This window comes from Triturus cristatus, chromosome 8, assembly GCF_964204655.1.
Source record: "Triturus cristatus chromosome 8, aTriCri1.1, whole genome shotgun sequence".
Taxonomy (NCBI): Eukaryota; Metazoa; Chordata; class Amphibia; order Caudata; family Salamandridae; genus Triturus; species Triturus cristatus.
In genome coordinates this window covers 1,472,215,729-1,472,240,676 of record NC_140591.1, presented here as the reverse complement: position 1 = coordinate 1,472,240,676, position 24,948 = coordinate 1,472,215,729, and the positions used below count along the sequence as shown (strand labels likewise).

At 46.7% G+C, this 24,948-nt stretch overlaps 1 protein-coding gene across 1 annotated transcript in view; it reads right to left on the bottom strand.

Annotated features, from left to right (window-relative positions):
• The window catches only part of LOC146805961 (P2Y purinoceptor 2-like), a 35,962-nt gene extending 17,523 nt beyond the window's left edge, over window positions 1–18,439 (bottom strand). Inside the window, exon 1 of the mRNA XM_085620571.1 lies at window positions 18,343–18,439. Coding sequence (XP_085476697.1) covers window positions 18,343–18,348 — 6 coding nt within the window. The 5' untranslated portion in view covers window positions 18,349–18,439. The remainder of the gene's footprint in view (window positions 1–18,342) is intronic.
• Window positions 18,440–24,948: the final 6,509 nt, after the last annotated feature.

Below are 24,948 nucleotides of genomic sequence, written 5' to 3'. Positions count from 1 at the left end.
TGAGGGAGAGGGATGTTGTGAGGTAGTGATATATAAGCATAGAGTGATGTTGTGATGTAGTGAGATAGAGAGAGAGGTAGTGAAAGAGAGAGTGAAAGTGAGTTAGTGAGATAGAAAGAGTGAGGTAGTGAGATAGAGAGTGATTGAGGTAGTGAGTGAGAGAGAGTGAAGTTGTGAGGTTGTGAGCTAGAGAGTGAGGTAGTGATGTTTTGAGAGAGAGAAGTTGTGAGATAGTGAGGTAGTGAGAGAGTGGAGTAGTGAGGTAGAGAGAGTTATGTAGTGAGAGAGAGTGAGGTAGTGAAACAGTGATGTAGTGAGGGAGAGTAATGTTGTGAGGTAGTGAGATGTAAGCAGAGTGGTACTGTTCCTATTTGGTATGTACGTATAATAACCTTGAAATCTGTGCACGTTAAAAGCGCTGTTAAAATTAAATAAATCTCTGTGAAAAGTGCACGGAAATAAACAACATATTACAAATACAGGCTAGCCTGCCATTACTCAGCATTATGGCAGTGGGTGGAGGGGGGAGGTGAGCTGTGCAATGAATTGGCGCTAACATTAATGGCGGCAGCAGAATCAAAATATAAAGTCGACGTAAGGCGCTAAATTTTCTATGCAGCACAATTAAAATTTAAAGTCTTCGTACTGTTCCTGTTTGGTATGTACGTATAATAACCTAGAAATCTGTGCACGTTATAAGCGCTGTTAAAATTAAATAAATCTCTGTGAAAAGTGCACGCAACTAAACAATGACGAAATGCACTTGCACATATTTTATAGAATGTGTTGGTATTTAATGAAGGTGTGCATTCTGGTTTATTTAGAGTGCATTGTAAGGTATATGTAAAACCACGCATTAAACAGTAAACGGTACCGGGGCAACATTCCTTGGGGGGCGAAAGGCATTATAAAAGAACTGCCCCGGTCTTGGTAAGGCTCGCGCCAGACCTAGTGAGGTTTAGTAAACATGGTGTATCTATAATATGTGTCAGGTAGGAGTTTACAAAGACAGCCATGTTCTTCTCAAACATAACCCACGCTAATGATACACATTACAAATAAAACAAGCGCCCAATTGCCCGAAACTCCGAGATATGTTAACACATTTGTAATTTCCAACTTCGAAAGAGTACCGTAAAAATACGTGTTGTTAGAGTCGGGGATCTCCGGTTGGCGCAAGGTTGCCCTTGTGTCAAGCAGGAACCCTCTCCTCTACGTCAGGGCGCAGGATAACCCCTCGTGAATGACCCTTGCTCACCCTCTAGGTGCGTGGCGTGAGCAGCCAAGGCGATTCCTCAGGCGTTGTTGGTTAAGCACTTACAATCGTACACACAGTAAATGCATCAATCCCTCCAGAAACGGACACCAGACTTGGATATGTAGAAAAATACGCTTCTTTATGTAAAAATAAGTATATATATCTCAGCAGACTTATCACAAGACCAATAACGTTTTCGCTATGCCACCAGGTTATAAAGCAGGCCAATGTTCTTTGTTCGTAGCTTCAAATGGAGACCTTGTAGTCTCTTGCAAATGTTACTTGTGGTTCCAGTACTCACAGAGATCGGCTCCTGCGAACGGGGAAATAAGGCGTTGCGGGCCCCGAGCCCGATACTGGAACTTCTTTCGTGATGTGGAGAGTCGGCACAGGTCGGTGCGACTCTCAGCTTGGGAAGTGTTCTTGGGTCCTCAATCAGCAGGTGTGGGCAGTAGGCAGGCGCGGCCAGCGACCCTTTAGCACGGCGGTGCCGGAGGGTCTCCACAGCGGGGGCGGCGCGGCCTGAGATGTCCGGGGATAGCGAAGCGGGGTCGCAGGGCACGGTCAGTGCAGCTGGATGACCTGGCGTAGATCACAGTCGTCGGACGGTTTCCGGCGGGAGGGGTGGTTGCGCGGTCAGCGCGCTCCAGTAGCAGGCGGTGACAGGGATGCAGGCGACCTGGCCCGGGGACAGAGAGCGGCTCTGGACGGAGCGGGGCTCTCACGGGTTTGAGGCAGGCAAGCTTCTGAGTGTCACGGCCCTAGGAGGGGCGATGAGGGGCGCAGTCTCTTTCCAGCGGGATGCACACACGGCTCGAATTGGAGGACGAGCAAAAGCACAGAGAACCCACTGGTCCTGGGGTTCAGTTCAGGGGGCAAGCTCAGATCAAGCCCTTGGAGAATGTTCAAGCACAAAGTAGCAAAGTCTTTTCAGTAAGTCTCTTCCTCTCCTTTCTCAGCAAGGCAAGCAGCAGGCCAGCTCCTCCAGCGTCTTCTTCTCCTTCTAGTCGGGCAGAGGTTCTTTGTGGTAAACAGGATTCTGATTTCTTAGGAGCCAGGCTCCTACTTTTATACCATGATTCTTTTGTTCTTTAGCGCCAGGGGGCCTGGGCCTGGCTCAGTCCAGTTCTGGAGCACTTTGTTATGGTGACTCTGCTCTTTCCTTTCAGCAGCAGGGCAGAGACATCAGCCGCTCCACAGGGGGCGGCGCCGGCTTTGTGGGGGCAGAGCACAGGTCTATTCAAGAGTCAAGGTGTACTCCTCCCACCCATCCAGGTGTCACCTCTCTACCCACCACCTGGTAGCCAACCTGTCTCGGGGGATTCCCCAACCCTGCTCCTTACTGTTGCCAGGCAGAACACATACACACAGCAGAGGCGGACTGAAATGGCCAGGTCAGTAAATACTAACTTTCTAAAAAGTAGTATTTACAAACCCAGGATATTAAAATAAACTTGACTACAAGAAGTATTTTATTATTCTGAGTTCAGGCATACTAAACTTGACATTCTACCTTGCTCTCTGAGTCCACTGGGGTCACAGCGTCGGCGTGATCCCAGCAGCCCATTCTGGCCTATGGAGAGCAGGTAGCCTTCAATAGTGAAAAACGAAAAGGGCTGTAATTCACTACTAAGACATGCCACACACATCAGGGCATGTCCTACCTTATGCCTACAATGCACCCTGCCCTTGGGCCTACCAGAGGGGTGGCTAATATGTAGGTAAGGGAAGGTTTAGGGACTGGCAAGTGGGGGCACTTGCGCAGTCAGCGCGACAGTCCCAGACTGCACGCAGGGTCTGCGGTGGCAGACCCTAGACACATTTTACAAGGCCGCTTTCTGTGGGTGGCGCAACCAGCGCTGCAAGCCCACCAGCAGCATTGGCATTCACAAGCCCTGGCACCCCTGGTGCACTTTACTGGGGACTGACAGTGAATCCAATAAATCAATCATGAACATCAATTACAGGTACACTTTACCTAGGGAGCACTTGCACTGCGGCACGGATTAGCCGTGGCGCAGTGCCCTGAGCGGACAACACCAGCAAAACAATCGAGGCACACCATCAAAAAGTGGAAGGGAAACTCACGCCAAGGTGCCAGGTCTAACACGTGTCATATACAAGTGCTCCGTCTGTCTATCCAAATGCGCCCTGAGCTGCAGAACGCACTAACGTAACACCGTGAAAAGGAAAGTCCATCAGGCATAGTGTTAGATCAGAGCGGAAGAGACAGTCCTGAAGCTTAGCTCCTCTATTCGAGACAATGCTGCGCTTTCCTTTTCATCCCAAACTATGCTGGAGAGCAACAGACAACAAATCACAAATTAGGAAACATCACCATTTATTCTATTCAAAGAACACTTCAAACACAGAAAAATGTCGGGGGATTTCACACTTAAGAAGAAACATGTTTGATGCTTATGAACGTCACGTTCTCCCAACACCCCTGACGCAACCGTTTCTGGAATGCCGTGCTCCGGGAGGATGAACACACAGTGACAGCAACCGGTCAGCAGACGGCCTGGCACCCTCTGCCCCCACGCACACTCCCCGCTCGCGCCTCTTTGGGGCGGGTCAGAGCGTGGCAGAGGTGGGTAGCTATGGCCCGCAACGAGGATGGCACTGAGATGGTCTCACACAGGGGCTGGTTCAACAGACAGCGCGTGCACGTACACACGCACACTGCTGGGATTCGTGGACACTGCGGTGTGTGCACCCTGCATAAACCACGCAAACAGACTCCAGGATATTAAATGACTGCATTTTAATGTGTATTAAAAAATGCGCAACGTAGGACGCAAAAGGGTTACGGAGTCTTTGTCGTTCAAGATTCTGGAAGTTATTTTTTTACATATTTGGGAGTGAGATAGATCAGGGGAGGGGGGGGCTTTTCACGTTCACAAAGTATTTACCATCCGACCCCCTCACTACGGACATGCGAAATGTGTGTGCCCGGCGCAGAGATAGCTCTTTTTAGGCACCCAAGAAAGGTGCCCTGCATTTAAATACGGAGGCACTTTCCCCAGTCAAACTCCACACAAATACCCGTCAATAGAAAACACACTTAACTACAAAAGAAAACCGAGTTTATTTCAATTGAACACACAATAACAAGCACACCGCTGCCTTTCTCCGAGGCGAAGCAGAAATGCCTCGGAGAAACGCAGCAGCGGTTTCGGATTCGGGGGCGTGTTTCTTTTTCTCTCCTCTTGCCATTGGCAGGAGGAGAGAAAAACACGCCCAAAAAGGGCGTGGCTAAAAAGTGGAAAGAACAGCACGGAACACGCCCCCGAAACTGAAAAAGACAGAGCCTATTTGGAGGGACGGCTCTCTCCTCTAATGGCTGGCCTCCGTTTAGGAAGCCAGCTAATGGAGGAGAGCCAAAAAGAGAGGCGGGCTAAATAGCCACTCTAAGAAACATTAAATGTCCGGACTACCGGTTCTGCCTTCGGCAGACCGGATGGTCCCGAGACCTAAAAACGTGAAGTGGCCAAGTAAATAGGGCGAAACGCATCATTACTTGATGCATTATGGGGCAAGTACCGAACAGTGATTGAAGGTCTCGAAGGTGAGCTGGAGTCTTTGTAGCACCCAGAGAGATTTAAAACAAGGAAAAGAACAGGAGCGGGATCTCACAGGAAGAGAGGAAAGTACGCTAGAGGAGGTGATGGGAGGAGGCTGAGCGATGGGTGGAGGGGAAGCAGGGGCGTGGGGGCCTCCCAGCTGCAGGGGGCCCCCTCAGCACAGCGCTCGGGTATGAGCGCTCCGGATAAAATCCGGGGCAGGGGCCCCTCTGTGTACATTGCAGAGGGGCCCCTTAAAAGTTCGTCGCCACTGACGGGAAGGGGGTGTTGAAGGAGGGGTGAGAGCTGGGATGAAGGTAGATTCAGCCCTGCAGCTGTCTCCTTTTATTGTAATGTGTAATTTTGAACACCTACTATTTAACTTGTATGTAAAATGCTTTTAATGCTATTTATGAAATAGCAAAATAAGGAATTTTGACTGACTGGCCGAGGACAGAGATTGCTGGAGATTCCTAGTGTATGTCTTATACCCGAGGAGGGGTAGTAAACATATGTAAGTAAAATCCATCACTGTGCTTTGCACCGGGATGGTCAGGTCCTGCACCCAACCCTGCGAGCACCCAACACCCGCTTCAAATGGCTTACTTTTTACAATGCTTAGGAAGGGCAGGACTGCAGCACAAAGCATCACGTAAAAAACCAAGGGGCATATCGACAAGGTGGCGATATAAAATAATCGCCGCTTTTGCGGCCGTTTTCGGCCGAAAAATGGCGATAATTTTATCGCTATATCAGCAAGGTCACGCTATCGCGTGAAACCTTGCCTTAGCGCCTGAATTCCTAACGCCCATCTTTGCATCTCTAATGGGCGTTCCTCCCCAAGATAACGGGAGAAATAACATTTCTCCTATTATCAAGCCTCACGCAAAGCAGCATAGCAACAAGAAAAGTAGCGATAACCTCTTTTATCGCTACTTTCCTTACGCCTGCTTTGAAACTGACTTAGCCATGATATCCTATGGAAGGTGGATATCATGGCTAAGTATGTGAGACCCTATCAGCAAGCTATCGCCAAACTTCGTGGGAATATCGCTGGCTTTCCAGCGATAATCCCACGTTTGGCAGTTAGCGCTAGGATTTTTATCGCTTTTGAGATAAGTGTTTCTAATAGCACGCTATCTCAGCGATAAAAATCCACGCTAGCCGGCGATAATTATCCTAGCGCTAAGTGCGCTTAGCCATAATTATCGCCGGTTGTTGCTGATATGTCCCCAAGTTTTTGTTAGTACCCCATTTTCAATGTGTGAGCAGCAGCTCCATTTATGGTGACAACAGTGTGCACTCTGGTGATAGGCCACTTTAGACCGCATTAAAGGGATTTACCACCTGCTTTCTGTTTATTTATAAATGTTTGAGGGAATGACAATGTTTTTGGCCATGCTGTTAGCTTGTTAAGTCGTGTATTATTTGTCAAATGCAGTATAACCCATTCGGGTACCTTCGGCTGGTAGTAATCTTCATGTCTGAAATTTAGAAACTAGAGCCTACACAGTGTTAGGTTTGTATGCATTGATGGACATTCTGGAAACATTTAGCTCTCTACACTCCTGTTATATTGTATTTTTATTGCTCAAGTAAATGAGGCATATGTTGTATACCACCCCCCACAGTCCCATCACAATTACTATGAGCATATTGCACATCACTTGACCATGCTGATGTACAGTAATACAATAACGAGACACATCTGCCTGCAAATCACTGTTCAGCCGACTCTAAAGGCCTGATTACAAGTAGCCTGTTATATTGTGTCCCTATGCAGACAACTGTTTGCGCTGGGATCACAATTATACATGATGATATGTATATGGCATCAAAGGGCTTATTTATGAGAGGCTTGCGCCACCGGAGCGTCACTTTTTTTGATGGTCAGGCGGCGTAAGCCTTTCAATCATATCTATGAGGTGACGCAAAATCACTCTGCATGTATTTGCATGGCTTCACAGATATAGAGTAAGACAAAAAAGCGCATGTCACTGTCTTGCGTTAGTCTGCATTAAGGAGACATTCAATGGTCATTGCGGTGGGTTTTCCCATGCAACACCCATGGATTTTGACACTGCTACAGATTTACTTAATCATGTACACCTGGGGCAGGGCCAAAACCTCACTTCTCCCAGAGCAGGAGTAACGAGGAGAAATGTTTTGCAGCACACATGGAAAGAGGAAAACGCATCTCGGGATTACTTTTTGTTTAACTTTCTTCTATTGATTTCCAACACAGAAAAATAGCGAACGAGCCAGCACACTCTATGGTCTTCGGGCTGCAACTCGGCATCCGTATGGCTATGATCGACCAGTTAAAGAGAACATAGAGAAAGAGAAAAACCACCCTCCCTCCCCACCCTCCTTCTCCCCAAGGAAAAACACATCGCTATCAGAAGGGCCTATTAAGAACAAACTAGGAAAAAGCCTTATAGGACACAGTAGGCAGTGGGGGTGGCCGGGGCAGACAATCTAGGGGGGTCCGTCAGTCTCAGTTGTCGCAGGTGTTTGGGGCAGGTGAGTTCCGTGAATTCTGAGGTGAATAACGTGAGGAAGGGAGCCCACAGCTTGGGAAAAGAAGCCCCTGGGTGAGTCAGAGAGAGATCTTCTCCATTCCCAAAATGGCCCACAACCTATGAAACCACCACAGGCGTGTAGGAACTGTCTTGGTACCCTAATGAGTCAGAACATTTTGGATCTCCACCCCCAGGGCAAGGGCCATCTGTTTACCCCTCTGAAATTTAAGGGGAAAAGTGATGGCGTTAGGGAGGGCCAAAAGCACATAGGCCGGGAATCTAGGGATCTGAGTGTCAAAGTGGGAGTCTACGTCGTCAAGGATCTACTGCCAATATGCCCCCAAAGAGGGACACTCCCACAGCAAGTGGGTAAGGGTGCCCAATAAACCGCAGGCTCGCCAGCACAGTGGGCTGCGGGAGGGGTTACCTCTGTGAAACCGCACAGGTGTTAGGTACCAATAAGTGGCCACTTTAGTGGCAGTTTCAATGGAAGAGACGTTACGTGCTGTGCGTTGGGCCCTATAATAAATGTCCGTCCGGTCTTTCGGTGTCAGGGCCCTACCCAGCTCCCCTCCCATCGAACTTGGCCAGGAGTCTTCCCAGTTTCAGTAGTGTTTCTAGTGAACTTATATAAGTCGGACGATAATCGTGTGTCACTATGTTGTGTGAGCAGCCACTTCTCAAACAGGGTAAGGGGACTCTCATCGCCCTCCCGCACATCACTGTGGAGAACCCAGTGGCGGATCTGTAAGTATCGTATTGTTCTGTCTCCGGAATGCCATGATCTCTTCAAAGCGCAGGAAAAGAACGGGGTCCGGGAAGATCAAAAAGATGGCCTATGGAGCGGCAAGCTTCTGTGGTCCAGTGGTGAAACCTCTTAGGGTCGAGACCCGGCTTAAAATCAGGGTTTTGTACTATGGGCGTGATCGGGGACGGAAGTTTCGTAAGGCCCCTAGGAACCGCAACCTTGTCCCAAGCTAGCAGGATAGTACGGGTCACCGCGGAGAGATACAAATTGCGAGGTCGCCCTGCATGCGTGAGAAAGGACACTCCGTATAGGGGCTGGTCAGCAAGTGACCTGTCCATAAACAGCCAGTGTTTCTCAGATTCCGGGCGTGACCACTTCACTTGCGCCCTCATTTGGGCCACCCGCTAATAAGCTAAAAGGTCAGGAACACCCAAACCCCCCTCCACTGGGTCTCTATAGGTGGGGTCCCGGCGCATCCAAGCCCGTTGATCCCGCCAGATAAAACGCTCCACATCTCGTTGCAGCGAATGTATAACCCCACCGGAAGCGTATGAAACAGGTAGAGAACTTGAGGCAATATCACCATTTTCACCGCCGCTATGCGGCCCAACCATGAAAGAGGATGCGTTCTCCACTTCCTAAGGGAAGCACGGACTTGTCTCAGGATTCCTGTGTAGTTTGACGTTGTGAAGCCCGTAATAGTGGCGGAAATTTGCAATCCTAAATAAGGAATGGAGTCACGGGCCCACTGAATCGGGTAAGAATGCTGTAGGATCCCCCGCGTCTCCGACCCCAAGGAGAGATCCAGGGCCTGTGACTTGTGCACATTAATCTTGAAGCCCGAGGCAAGGGTGAACCTGTCCAACTCATCCAAGAAAGCAGGTAAGGATTCCCGAGGATGCTCCAATGTAGCCACCTCGTCATCCGCATATAAAGCAGAGCTTGTGCTCCGCCCCCCCGAAGCACGCCCCTCTAATACCGGGGTCATCTCTGACCCTTTGAGCCATGGGTTCCATATAGAGGGCGCACAGGAGCGGCGACAGCGGACATCCCTGCCGAGTCCCTCTGCAGATAGGAAAGGCCGATGACGCCGTCCCATTCACCCGCACCGTGGCTGTGGGGTTTGTGTAGCTACTAAAGACCCAGTCGATATAGCGATTTGGAAGGCCGAAATGGGCCAGGGTCGCCTGGAGATACTGCCAGTGGACCTGGTCGAACGCCTTTTCAGCGTCAACTGAGAGGATCATGCGTTCCACTGGGAAGCGCTCCGACCTGTCCACTAGATGAAGAAGCCGTTTGGTATTCTTGGAACACTGGCGTCCAGGGATAAACCCGGACTGATCTGGATCGACCAGCTCGGGGAGGTGTCGAGCGAGTCTGCTCACCTGAAGACCTGTAAAAATCTTCAGGTCGACCTTGAGAAGGGGTATATGGCAAAAAGACCCACAGAGGCGCTTGTCCTTACCCGGTTTAGGGATCACAGTTATCAGTGCCTCTAGCATGGAGGGCGGGAGGGAGGAAGCCGGATTAGACCCGATCGAATAAAAAACCCATACCCGACGTGGGGCTAGCACTGCGCAGAGCTTTTTATAAAAAACTGAGGAGAACCCATCTGGGCCGGGTAATTTATTAAGCTTCAAACGGGAGATTGTAGAAATGACCTCCTCCAGGCAGATGGGAGCCTCAAGCTCCTCCGCCTGGCGCAGTAATAATTTGGCTGTGGCGACTCCCTGAAGATAGTGAGTTGGCCCATCCTTGGGAAGGGCTTGTGCCGCGTAGAGGGTCTCATAAAATTGTCGGAATGTGTCCACGATCTCGGGATCTGTATCCAAATCTCGCCCCTGTTGGTCCTGGATCTCAGTGACTTGGGACGCTTGTCACTGCGCACAGAGCCGATTAGCAAGGAGATGCCTGCCCCTGTCTCCCCCCCCACATAAAATGTGTATTTTAGGCAGAGAGCTTCGTACTCAGTCTGGTCAACATCTAAACCTGCCAGCTGCGCTCTGGCTGCCTTAAGGAGTTTCCAGACCCTAGGGGCCCCTGTCGTCTGATGAATGCGTTCCAGTTCGGCCACCTCTCCCATTAAGCGCTCCCGTTTCTCCATCCTGTCCTTGTTGGCGGCCGCTGCTATGACCATAAACTCCCCCCTAACTACCGCTTTCAGTGCTTCCCATAGGGTCATTGCAGATATGGTGGGGGAGTCGTTATGCTCTAAGTAATCAGTCATGCACTTTTGAGTTTACCTTATTACTGAGGGGCGCTGCAACATGGTCTCGCATAGGCGCCAAAACCTGTGAGTAGGTCGTCGATCCTGGAGGGACAGTGATATCCGCACAGCCGAGTGGTCAGATAAGGGGCAGGGAAGAATCTCTATGTCCCATGTCTGTTGCGTCAGGGAATCAAAGGTGAGTACATAGTCAATTCTGGCGTATGTTTTGTGAGGGTGTGAGTAAAAGGTATATTCCCTGGCTCCTGGATGATGCAATCTCTATATGTTTGCGAGTCCAGCCTCTGCAAGAAGTCATTTCTCATCCCCCGAAAGGGCCCAGGACTGCCCCCACCGCTGCCCCGCCCAGTCCACTGCGTCATCAAAGGCTAAATAAAAGTCACCCCCTAGAAGTATATTCTTGTCTGGTAGACTAGTGAGCTCGTGTATGACGTCCCTAATAAAACGCTTTTGTCCACCATTAGGGACATACACTGTAGCAATCGTGAATACACAGGCGCCCAAAGTAAAAGAGTGTGCCAGGAGCCTACCCCTAATCTCGGCCTGTTTGATACCTATTTGTCCCTGGAACTTAGCAGAGACCAGGATCGCCACTCCCGCTGTCTTAGAAGTATTAGAAGAGAACATCTGGTGAGGGAAGGCCCTGGACCTCAATCTGTGGGTATCTGTGGAGAGGAGGTGTGTTTCTTGAAGCATACAGATATGGGCATCCAGCTGCTCAAGAAAAGACAAGACAGCCCTCCGTTTGGTGGGATTGTTCAGTCCCTTGACATTAAGGGACAGGACATGGATATTAGAAAGCATGTGGAAAGGTCCCTGAGTGCGCTATATATGAGAGCCCCCCTGCCCGCGCTGCCAGAAGAGAGTCATCAGTAAGAGTTAAGAACCACCCAGCGGAGTTAAGAGCAGGAGGAGGAAACCCGAAAACCCTCAACAAACAACTAACAACGAAGGACATTTACTTAAAAGTTCACAAAAGTCCCGGGCAGTCGCCCTGTGGTGAGACGTGAGATGGAAAGCAGGAGCTCCCCGCTGCTCCCACCCCGCACAGAGCCCAATCAAATACCGCAAAGTGTATCCCAGAATGAGTGCATATGACATCACCTTAACCAGCATAGTTCAGTCAGCCGTGTTTGAGTCTTCTGACAGGGATTGTAGGACAGCCGTATGTTCTTTGGCGATGGTCTCCGTGTCCGGGCAGAGGCCCAACAGAGAATTTCCAACTGGCTGCCACTGTGTGGGGTCCGCTCGACACCTCGCAGGAGCACCCCGTTCCGACGTAGGGCAGTCGTCCTCTGGGAGACAGAGAAGCGTTGTAGCCTCCTGAAGGGAGCGAACCTGGCAAAGCTTGCCCTCCCATTTAAAAATGAGTCTGAATGGATGGCCCCAGGAGTAGGAGACATCCTTTGAGTGCAGGAACGTCGTAACTGGACGGAACTGAAGCCTTTTCTGCAACGTGGATGTTGCTAGGTCTTGGAAGAGAAGAGGCCTGCAGGAGCGGAACTCGATGGGAAGGTTGGCCTGAGCCTCCCGCAGGATACGCTCCTTAAGTTTGAAGTCATGCACGCATGGCAAAATGTCTGGGGGGGCAGTCACTGGCCCCTTAAGTCCCACCCGGTGTGTCCGGTCCAGTTCAATCTTTAGGTCAGGAGGGCCCCCTAAGATGTGGCGAAAAAGGTCCATGACAAAGGCCTCGATATCCTGTGCCTCTGTCCCCTGTGGCACCGCATGAATTCTTATATTATTCCAGCGGGAACGGTTTTAGGGATCCTCCGCATGGGCTTGTAGATCTAAGTGTTGGTCCCTAAGGCGCAGGGCCTCTTGCTGAAGTTGGGATACTTCGTCGTCTCTGGCTGTCGTTTGGTTCTCCAGCTCGTTGACTCTCTCCCCCACCGAATCAATGTCCCTGCGCATCTCTCGAATCTCTGCAGTCAAATCTTTCTTCATAGTGTGGAATTCCTTTGTTGGAAAGAAAGATTCCAGGACACTGGGCGTAACCGGCCCCTCCGGATCCTCCGAGCCTTTTCCTGTTGAAAGTTCGTTCTGCGCCGGGGCCATCTCGGCACCTCCAGCCCTGGCCTTGAGTAATAGGTCCTTGACTGACCTATCTTTGCGGGACTTGTTGGTGGCCCTTGTAGGGTAGGAGTCCCCCCCCCCCGGCCACCAGTGAAGAAGCGTGGGATTGTCAGATGGGGCCACACAACCCAGGCGGCGTTGGACCCCCCTTCCGGATACCTCTCCTGGTCCTAGCCACAAGGCCCTCTCTAGCGATCATAGGACCAGTGTCTCAGTGCCCAAGTAAGCTTGGCGGGGCCCCCAGTCAGTTAACACGGCCAGGTGCTGCTGTCGCCGCCGCGTAGAAGGCCAGCTCCGACCCCCCCGTGGTGATCCAATGGAGGCCTCTGTAGTGTTTCAGTGCTTCAAGTCCCTGCAGCAGAGGTTGCAACGATGAATGCGGCGGGCTGCTGGTGAGTGGCCTGCCCAACCACTCTTCCTTCCTTGGGGGCGCAAGGTTCTCAGTCGATGCAGCTGCCCCGGACAGGGCCTCACATCCGCCTCCCACACTGCGCAGCAAAGAACAGATCGCCCACCGATGCAGAGCTCTTGTCAGGGGGGCGGGTGCTGGTGCGGGTCTGTCGCCGCGCGGCCACCCTCGGCAGTCCCCCAGGCCCCAGCACGGTTCTAATCACCTCCGCTTCACTCTGCGGGGGTTGGAGGGAAGGGGCGCAGTTCCAAGGAATCGCCCCATAGTTCGTCGTCGCTGCAGGAGGGGCTCACCTGTGTAGGGCGCAGCGGAGCTCCACCAGCGGCCTCAGGCCCATGCTGCCATGCCCGCGCCACATCCGGAGCCACACTGCAGTACTCCAAGTTTCACGTGCCATCAGGACTCGGATCTCTGCAATCTCCCCCCCCCCCCCGACTCCAGCACCAACACTCGGGGGGAGGTGAGTCTCCAGCTTGGTCTGTCTTAGGATATCGCCGCTCGCACCCTCTTCCCTACTCGGCTGCGAGGCAGACCGCGGGACTCGCCTGGGCGGGCACAAACTGATCTCCGGGATTAAGCACCGGATCCGCACCAGATTCAGGGTAGCGGTGTTTCAGCGGGTCCCGGACCCAAACAAAGTCCGAGGCAATGTCTGTAGATCCGCTGTTTGCAGCTATGCAGGTTGGGCCCAGATCGGAGGTTGGAGCGGCGAACAGGCACGTCCTACTCAGCCGCCATCTTGACCACGCCCCTTGGGATTACTTTTGAGCTGGTAGGTACCCCTTCCTGCCCCAAAATAATCCTGCCTGCAACGGAGGCATCCTTACACCATGGTGCAAGGGGGGCTACATTGGCGCTAGGCATCAAATTGTGCACCAGAACAAGGGGAAACAACAGGAATGCACCATATGTCATAGATACGGTGCATTCCTGCCCTTTCACATTGGCGTAGGGCAGAGCAACAAGACTTGCTGCACTGCCCTACGCCAATTCCTCATGAATGAGGCCACATGTGTGTAATGAAGTCTGTGAAATTTCAGTAGGCCAACCTCCTGAAATTAAACAGGGGGAAAAGGCCTGCTATTTTGGAAGACAGGTGCACTTTGGAGTTATAAACACTAGAATTGTTTACTCCAAAAAATCAGTACAATAATAATAATTCCCATCAGCACAATGTCACATTATGGGCCACGAGTAATCATGACCTAAATGACGTGAGAAATAAGATGGTCAGTAATCCCACACCACTAGTAAACATAAGCTTCGACATCTTTTTTGCACAGCAAATGATGTCAGTAGAGGAGATAGGGATATTTTGGCTTATTCCACTGGTGTTACCCAAACAAACTGCTTGTGGTTACGTCAATTTACGAATTTTTTCATATCCCTTTCCTGTATTTAAGGAGCAGGACTGAAAATAAATAATCTCATTGTTTTCCTATTTTTATGTCTTATTGTTCATCATTCATCACATTACAGCTATAGGTAACTGTTGATATCCTAAATATGGGTTAAAGTCTTATTTTATTATCAGATGCAAGACATCCAGAGCCCTGTTATAAATTCCTTATGTCTGTAACTTTGGGGTTGACTATGTTACAGTAAACTGTTACTGTAGCACGCTCATTTGTTTGGAAATTCTTGGGGCTAAACTGAAAACTTGGGGCAAGGAGCAATCTTTTTTGGATAAAGCTAGCTCTTTTTCACTCGTTGGAATTTCGTTTATATGGATTCCTTGCAAAGACCCTAAAGAAGGCAGTCAAAAAGTTGTGTCCAATATAGTTTCAAAGCTATCACACTACCATAATATTGAGGGCAAAATATCAAGGAAGTTAATGAATACAAAAGTGTCGGCCGGTGCAGGTAAGAGCGGTAAAACGTGGGGGCGGTGTGAGGGGGGGATAACAGGTGGCGACGAGGGAAAATATCAATTTTTTTTAAGTCACCAAGTCGGCAATGCGGCGAGCGCAAGGTAAGTGGTTTTCTTTTTTTAATGTAATTTTCCCTCGTCGTCGTCTGTCAACTCCCCCCACCCTGCCCCACTGCTCTTACTAGTACCGGCAGTCACCTGAATAAAGGCAATTACAGATTGACGGTTCTTAACTCCACACCTATGTACCTCGATGATAGGTGCATCAATATTTTCAAGAGTGAAAGAAAGGTTTCCCATGTTGCCTCCTTCCTCTCGGAGACTCCTAGACCCATTGATTTAGAAACTTCATTCCTTGTACTATCCTAGATAGCATAGATATAAGTCTATGGTCTACGTAATAAAAGGTGTGAACTTCTCTTCTCTTTGATCTAATGCCTATTTGTTAATGAATAGCATGGAACACAAACACTGTTGTAATACCTGCGGATGGATATATCCTTGTGGCCAATTTGCCAGTTGCAAATCAGGAAATAGTGCACACAATTGTGGGAGAAACCCACCTTGGCTTGGTGCCCCAAAAAACCCCATGCACCTTTACATTTCAGGGTACATTCTTGCCAGTTTCAGCCTAATTGCACAACATCTCCCAAGCCCTCATTGCCAACACCTTACAACCACAGGTGTCACACATTCCAGCAAGATGATGTAGATTCCAGCATCTCTCAAAGCACGCCCACACCTAAGCCTCTAACACTCCCTTTAATTATTTCACATTTACATACAACCATTTCCTTAATATTGTAACTCGTGTGACACACTTCACTGACCACATTGCATAACTCCTAAACATGTATTATTAACCTGATGCACGTGCACTCCAGAGGTCCTTTCACCAGCGGTCAGTTAAAATTCTTACGCAAAAAATGAAGCAATTTTCAGTGTCATCAATTCTTTCTGCAGGCAGTGCCAGGAATTCTACTGTCAACTGAACCCCTAAGTCAGTTTTGCTCACACCATTCATTTATTAATGTTTCCATCGGATCCAGTTGCTTTTTGTCTCACAAATTTTCTATTCTTCAAAATAATTTTACCTACTTTCCACTTTAGTCTCATTTTCACGATTACATTTTTCAATCTAGCAAGTCCCATACTCCTCTCTGTAGCCATCCTAGACCCTTATTTCTGGGTCCAATTCATGCTTGTTCCAACTTGACACCAGTGCATCTTCTTCAGTTTTGGTTTAGGACTACAATGGACAGCAAAGAAAGACTTCCACTTTGACTTCTACTTTGATGTCTAGAACCGGCTGGTTCTAGACATCATCATCGTCAGATCTGGTGCCAAGCCTACTCTGACTACTGCCGCCAGGGAAAACAGACTTTTGCTATGGTTGCCGGGATCAGCAGCTCTTTATTTTGACATGCTTCCCATGGGCATCTTTCAGGCCTTTCAGAGATATGAATATTATGCTATAACAAAGATATAAGTGATCATTTACCAGGCTAGAAAAGCATAAAACCTCTTCGTTTTGTATTCCTCTTTCATAATTGTTTCTAACCCATTGTCAGAAATATTTCTCATCACGTGCCATTTGATTTTTTTCTTTTTTTACTTCCTTTTAAAAATATTGGCTTTCTCAAAACACCTTTAGCCGTTCAGCACTACAGCGCAATCAAATTAAGTCAAATTCAATTTATGGAAGCTACATAGATTCAACAAAACGTATTGAGAATCTAGTTCACCAGTAATGCTTAAATAATTCAGATAGAAGCACTTACAATACTAAACCTGTTCCTGAATCACAAAACCATGAATGGTGGGACTTTAGCTCATAAAGTGATTAACTCACTACAAAAATTCCGCCGGTATCCAGTGGCATAACACTACATGATGCCCCCCCCCCAACCAGAATGTGAAGGGCACCCCATTAGTCTTTCATATATCACAGTTGACTGGCCTTGGGCCTAATTGGGGGGGAGGGGCTGAAAGGTTTGGAGACCCTGAAGGGTTTGGGGGGCCCTGAAGTGCTGGGGGTGCAGGGGCTTGCGTAAAGCCCCTGCAGGTATCACAGACTTTTCTGAGTAAGTCTACTCCTGGGGGCTGCCTGTGGTGCTGCAGGGGGGGGGGGGGCGGGGGTGGGGGGCACCAACAAAAGGTGGCTTGTTGAGTTTTTTTCAGGTTGGGAAGGAAGACTAGACACTTCAGAATTAGTGGGTAGAATTGTAAGCAGTTTCTACATAGACAAAAATCACTTCCTCGTGGACAAACAAATGAAATAGTTATTCAGTCCAAGTGCATTGTGTGTTATATTTACACAAGTGTAAATGCACATTTTCTAGATTTCCACACACTTGATGTACATTTTCTAGATTACCGTACGCATAAACGTAAGCAGTTCTGGGATGCTGCAACAGCCACAGTTTTCATAAGCAATAGTCACATGCCTCCAGGGTAAATTTCTGTTTAGTCTCCTGGGAGTTTTGTGAATTAGGCTCTAATGAGTCCAACAGAAGTCGTAGAATTCTAACTGCTGAGTCAGAGTTCTATTCCAAAGTAATAACACTTTTTAAACTGCAGCGACACCCTTCATTGACAGTGGGAACGAGTGATGAGGTGCTACAAACCTTTTTCGGTGACAGTTCACCAGTGTCTTTCCATCAGCCATCAAAATAGCCCAACAAGTTCTGCACTCGATGCTGGCTTCTGCGATGATCAGCAAGTCATGTGGTCATTTTTTACTTCTCTCTGATATTTAGTAAACGACAAATATTGGCTAAAGGACTACTGTGCAGCTCAAAAGGTATAACAATTTACTATACATGGTCAACTGCACAGAATAAAACAACTCCAAAGTTGTTTACAATAATTGCGTCACCAAAGGAGAAAAAAGAACCAAAATATTTCTGAAACAAGTAATTTTTCATTTTTTTTAAAGGACAGTAGAGATGGGTCAAACTCAGTGATAACAGAAGGTCACAAGTTAGAATCTCACCAAGGTCAGTTTCAATGTATCCGGAAGTCGATAAATTGAGTACCTTTAAATTACGCAATATTACTTTACATTGCTGAGAATGGGCAAAACTGCGTTATATGTAACAAATTAATTTATTTTGGATCTACACAAATATGAGTTGTTACTTTACACGACTCAGTTTAGCCACAGTGATGTCTGGACAGGTTTCTTTACCCGACTAGAGTCCACAGACTCAGAATTAGATAAAGCATTTGTGAGTCAAATCAGATGCAGGCATTCTGTATGCTAAAGATGGATCAATGAGGAAGGCACAGGTGCATGTAACACATTTGAGGAATCTAGTATTTGCTGAATGTAATGCTTGTTTTCCAAGTGCATACATGGTTTGTTTCTCATCATGCCTACCATTTCCCCATTCGTTGCATGTATGTGCCTTAACTCAACTCCCAGTAGGAGTTGTCCAACATTATTGAGTATTTAATATCATCCTGCAGAAATATTCACCCCAGAATATCGTCTACCGCTACATTGTGAAGGTAACTGAATATAGGGCGGTTTAGGTTTAATAATAATAATACACCTTGGCAATATATGTGTCTTCAAGGTAAGAATACTAACTCTACGCTTACCTATATGATATAATGGTAGCCAATAATATAAGTATACTATTCTATCAGGATAATATTGCCTACCTGCATACTGTGGCATAGGAGACTCCCAATCAATGTCCTCTTTCACACACCTGCCCCATCTGAGTGCCGAGTTCAAGCAGTTTGTTCTCCAACGCAGAGCAGTTGGCGTGTATCGGTGTAACCAGCAGGACTGAAGGATCCGGCAGACTGTGCCCTGACTTCAGCAGCTAGAGGAAGGCATGCTTCTGTTTGGCAGATGAGTGCAGAGTCCTGGAATGCTGCTCTCCCAGGCTTGTGGGAAAACCCATGCAACTGGAAGAGTGAGTTAGCGCCAGGGTGCATTTATGATATTATGATTATGTCTTCTATTTTTATCATTGATTTAGTTTGTTTATTGAAGCCTAGGGTGCTGGCATCCACACAAGAAGCTATAAATAAGCCCAGGTGTATAAGAGTGAGACATCTTCCGTTTGCGACTAGTTTGAATTTAAAGTAAATCAGAGCTTGTTTTTGGCTTACACAATCAATTCTTTATCTACTTACTGCATGGTTTGGCAAGCAATGTATTTGTCTGCTCGCCAATAGTTACACCTGGATAATCTGCATAGAATATAGCCTTGCAGCCCGACATAGTGGGCTCTATCAGCCATTAACTGGCCCGCTCCAGTGTTAAAGGACCGAGCCGAAGGAGAGGGCCTTTAACAATTCCAGCGGGTGTTTAATGGCCAGTAGAGCCTAATACGGAGGGCTCTAAGGCTATTAGAACACTTCGCACCTAGAGGGCAGATTATTCTAATTTGCAAAACAAAGGCCTCATGGAGCCCAACGGGATTGAAATCCCCTCGGGCTCCATGAGGCTTTTGTTAGCAGATGTTGCTGTGAATATACATTGGAATGTTGATACTCCGGGGTTCCACTAGGCCTAGAAGCCCAGAGCACTCCATTTTCTTCAATGGAGCGCTCAACATTCCTACGTTCTAATATAATTTAAAATATACTTACATGATGAATAAATAAATAATCCATGGGAAAACAACACTCAGGACCACTGATTTCAGATTGTAATTTTGCAAAGGTGGGCGTATTATTCATTGGTGCGGTGAAGGAAACACCTCCATAGCACCAGTGGTGGAAAGCCACCTCTACTAAAAGGTGGCTGTCATGCTTTGAAGGGAGGGGAGCAGTGGAGTTCCACAAGGAAGCTTCAATCTCCATGGCAGAGGAAAACTCTGTTGTGTCAATGCCACCATGCATCTGTAGAATATGTGGGTATGGGCAATGCACCCATAAAGGGTAGGAAAGTGCCCATATGCTTATTACAGTGGGCCTGAGAAGCTTGAAGGTGTCTTCCAGCATGCCAGCAGCATCACCTGCAGACAGCAATGCATTTCATGGCATATCTGTGGAGAAGTGTGGCTCAATGGTTAGAGCGGCAGACCCTGATGCAGAGGTCTGGCCTGGGACCAGGGTTCAATTTCCGCATTGGCGGGTCTTGGGCTCAATTTCCTTGGACCTGATAATTCTTGCCTCAGTGCCTATTCTAATCATGGGTCCTACTCTGCAACTCTGGGCAATAGCTTGCTTAATCTCCACAACTGCCCCAAAAGCGCTGGGATGCCTGGCTTCACCTTGGGGGTGCCCAGAAGTGGACATTTCACAGGGAAAAGCCAGGCAGGGTTCCACAGTGGTATGAGTACAGCGCCAGGGCACCCCGGTCCGGGGTATAAGTGTGCTATACAAGTACAAATTCATTTCATTATCTTAGTACGAACACCCCTATAAACTGCAGCTTGACAATTACTCTAAATGAGGCAAATGGTCAATTTTTAGTTCGAGGCTTGCTAAAGATATCTAGGGACAATTTGGAACGTTTCTCTGGTAATGCATTCAGGCCAGTGCTTACCATTCGCTTTGTACTTTGTAACTCATACTTGCTTGCTTTTTATTTGCTAACTGTGTTTGATGTAGGGTGTTCAGCTTGAGTTCGTCCCTCCCATGGAGCACACCCTATCTACTGTATTCTTCTACCGATTGTTTGATTTCTGTAAGCAAGTCTTTAAATCCTGTTCTTATCTGTCGCATATCCTGTGCAGTCAAAGACAGAGGTCAGATGTCAGGCTCTGTCTTCTGAGGGAGCTTGATGTTTTCTTTCTATGACTTCAGAGTAAGAGGATTTATGTGACAATTGTGCTATGAAAGGATATGTGACAATGTTGCTTTGAAAGAAAGACTTTTTTCTAGCACACAACAAAATGTAAATGTCTGTAAATGAACTGTGCAGATATTTCAGAATATATCAGAATTAGGAAAGCACAAATTAAGCAATTTTTTTTGCAGTTCTTAAGTGTGGGGGAAACAATAATTTTAATACGATCAAATATTTCAATACACTAGGTGATGACATTTCCACTCATTATCGTCAATTGAAAATGTTATGTCTGTAATGGCAGCATGCTACCACACCATTCATACTCCATTTTACATCACTCCACTCTACGTCACTGCGCTATATTCAGCACCACTTCACTCTACACCACGGCACTCTGTGCCACTTCACTTTACGCATCTCTACTCTACAGTGCACCGCTTTACATTATGAAGATGCACTTTATGCCACTCTACTCTACTCTGCACCACTGCACTCTACGCCACTCTACTCTGCAACACTGCACTCTATGCCACTGCACTCTAGGCCAATACGCTCTATGCCAATGCACTTTACTGTGTACCACTCCACTTTACACCCCTGAACTCTACTCCAATTCACTCTATGCCACTCTAATATACTCTGCACCATTGCACTCTACCCCCTGCACTCTTTCTGCACCAGTCCACTCTACCCTGCATCACTACACTCTACTCTAAAACAATCTACTATACTCCACTGTGCTCTATGTCTCTGTACTTTTTGCCAGTTGCACACAGACCAAAGCTTGCACTGGTGTGTTTTGATATTGAGTGAATAGAGCCGTTCACATAAAGTAGCAGTGATATATGTTGGAAATATCTTGCAAGGAACAGACGCGGGTGACGTGAAAAACAGAGACCAGAAGAGACGTTTGGCCGTGATTATGTAAAATCCAACACTCAAGTATTTATTACTTTAAAAAGAAAGTTATATATTTATTTATTATTCCAAACTTATTTTTAAAAAAGTGCAAATTACTAAAAAATAAACACAAATGTTAAGACTTAATTAAAATGCATTAAATATTAAACCATTTTAAGAAAATGTAAATTTTAACTAAAGGAGCAAAAAAATACAATGTTCAAAATATTATTTTACACATTTTACACATTATCAAGAAATAATATTCCCAAAAACCCAACAAACCCCCACAGCTTAATAAATAAAAAATGTTTTAAAAAGAAATCAAAATAAAATGAAAACATTTATTTAAACACCGAAACAAATACTTGAAAGAAATGATTTTTAAAGTACTAACCACTCAATACCCCTTTTAAACCCCATATCTAAAAAAAATAATTAAAATTAAAAATACATTTCAAAAATTCAGAAAAAGATTAAACAAAAAAAAAACGTAGAAACCAAATACTAAAATACTCACCCAATACCCCATAAAATATAACCCAAAAAATTAAAATTAAACATTCAAGTAAAATTAAAATAAATATCCCTTAAACAATATAATAAAAACCTCATAATGTATTAAACATCATATTCAAACGGTTAATAATATTTACAACTTTGATATTACAGTTAAACGAAATAATATACTTAGCCTTGATATTTTCTAATCTTAATATTCTGGTATCTGCGATATTAATTCCTCGATAAATAGTATTATCATTATTTTGACATTCAGATTCATGATCTGTATCTTGCAGAAACAATACTGATGATGAGTAATACCTTGCGAGCAGATGGCAAGGATTAATGTCATCTTTTTATGATATATCATATGTGGCAGTAAACACCAGCGCAAAGTTTTCCAATTTTTCACCAATTTTTTACTTTTAACATGGCACATTTTGCAAAAGTGGCAACATCAGTTTATTGCCCTCTTATGTCAGGTGCAAATGATGATGTACTTTTGGTATTTTCATAGTAGATTTTTCACTAATTTCAATGATCTCTAATTTGGGCCAGTGTTGCACTTTTGAGACAAGATACCATATCACCACATTTGTGAGACAAATTGTGTCTGTAGCCCTCTTCCAAAATTAGACACTAAGTACAGTTTACACTTATGGAGAAATCTCCATGCCAATTAGCACTATCTTTATCAGTTTTGATTTGTTCTGCATTTTTGATCTTGATTAGAGGCACTTTCATTCTTGCATCTCTTTATTGCTATGGAGCGGGGGACCTTACTCATGCTATTGGTTTCATGTGGTAGCATGTTATGTTTCGGTAACTCAGAGGGCTAATGCATCCAATGCAAAATCCTCTGTCTAAACCAATGATCACAAATTTGAATTTCAGCAGGTTCAGTCAGACTTTCATCCTTCTGAGGACAATGTAGTGAATCGGTAGAGTTGGTGTAAGAAGTTTGGTTACCGGTTGAGGGGGGTAAGTCATCCACAAGCAACAAACACAATTCTCTTCAGGGTGAACTCACAAGCAAACCCCCAGAAGCAAACCCTAAATGTACTTGTGCTCAACCCTCGGGTAGCTTGGCACATAGCAGTGAGGCTTAACTCAGAGGCAATGTGTAAAGTATTTGTGCAAAACTTCAAACAGTAACACAGTAAACACGCACCACAAAAGAAGCCCACAACAGAGTGTAATATTTAATTATTAAAACAAGACCAAAAAGACAAACATCCAATCAGTAGAAACAAAGATATCCAGTTTTCAAGATTTTAGTAAAAATAGTGCCAAAGGGCATAAAAAAACAATTGTGGATATTGGGTTGCGCCAGACCGGGACATAATCACAAGTTCAGGCCGACCGCGATGGAGTGCGGGCTGGATACAGGCACTCAGTTAGGCTCGCTGAACTAAGTGATGCGTTGGTTCCGAGATGCAGTTAGGCTGCGCTGCGAGGTCTTGTTGCATAGTCATTAAAGATCTCATTGATGATGGCATGCATTGTAAAGTCCGCAGTAGGAGATGCATCTCGCAGTCAGGGTGATGCATCGCTTCCGCAGAGCTGCGAGGTTGAGATGCAGAGTCTGTAGTCATTTCAGGGATGTCAACGATGAGAGATGCGAGGGCCTGCACTGAGTATGCATCAATCAGCGGCAATTCCAAATTCCATGCAGGCTGCGGCTGCACTGCGGGTCTTTTCGAGTCGACAGGTCCGATCCTTCTATCAGCAGAGATGCATCAGTTCTGCTCGGGGGAGCAGAGGGAATGCATGGGTTCTGCTGGATCTACAGATGCTGGCAAAGCAACTTAGGCCAACTTCCAAGGGTCCAGGTCTGGGGTGGCAAGTCCAGGTGCAGGTGCAAGGTTATTGGAGCCTCTGTCTCTGAAACTCAAATCAGGAGGCCAGCCAGCTAGCTCTTGAAGTCACTCTGGGGATCTGGGTTCAAGAGATGTAGGTTCCGTCCTTCTCACCCAGGCAGGAGGGCAGCAGGCAGCCAGTCAGCACAGGTAAGCAGCAGCACAGCAAGGCAGTAGTCCAGCAGAATGCAGTCCAGCAGAGTGGGAGTCCTTCAGTAGCATAACAGTCCTTCTTCCTGGCAGAGTATCCACAGGTCCAGATGTGTACTGAAGTGTTGGTATCAAAGAGCCAGTACTCATACCCAGTTGTGCCTTTGAAGTGGACGAGAAGCTTTTAGAGGTTTCCTTTTGAAGTCTACGGGCATCCTGTCTTCCCTTTCCTGGCTCCAGACTAACTCTAAGGGGTATGCAGCCCTTTGTGTGGAGGCAGGACACAGCCTGGTCTGGTGTAAGTGGGACTGAGCCCAGCTCCTCCCTCCCATCATGCCAGTGACGGCCCATCCACACTCACCTTAGATCCCTATTGTGTGTGGCTGTCTAGGAGAAATACACAAAGTCCAACTGTCAGCTACACCCAGTCAAGTGACTGGACAGAAGCTACAGGCACTAAATGGCTAAGTCAGTAAAATGCCAACTTTCTAAAAGTGGCATGTTTAAAATTGCAATTTTAAATTCAACTTCACTATAAATTAGGATTTCAAATTAGGATTTCAGAGACACAAAACGTGAATTGGGTACCTATATCCATTTGGAACTTACACTTACAAAATGTAATAAGGTAACTACAATGTTATCATATGTGAGGGATAGGCCCTGCAGTAGTGAAAAACAAATGTAAGAGTTTTTTACTACCAGAACATGTAAAAACTAAAATCACATGTCCTACTTTGTAAATGCACTGCACCCTGCCCTCAAAGATGTCCTGGGCCTTTTTTAGTTGTGACTTATATATATATATATTAAATAGGAAGGCCTGGGCTTGGCAAAAGATTCATTGCCAGATCGAAATGACAGTTTAAACTGCACCCATAGGCTTTGAACTGGCAGGTCAGAGACATGTTTAAAAGGGATTCTCAAGTGGGTGGCAGAATCAGTGATGCAGGCCCACTAATAACATTTAATTTACAGGCTCTGAATACAGTTAGTACCTCTTTACTAGGAACTTATAAGTAAATTAAGTATGCAAATTGGGAACAAGCCAGTGTTACCATATTTTAAGGAGACAGCACTTTAACCCTGGTTAGGAGTGGCAAA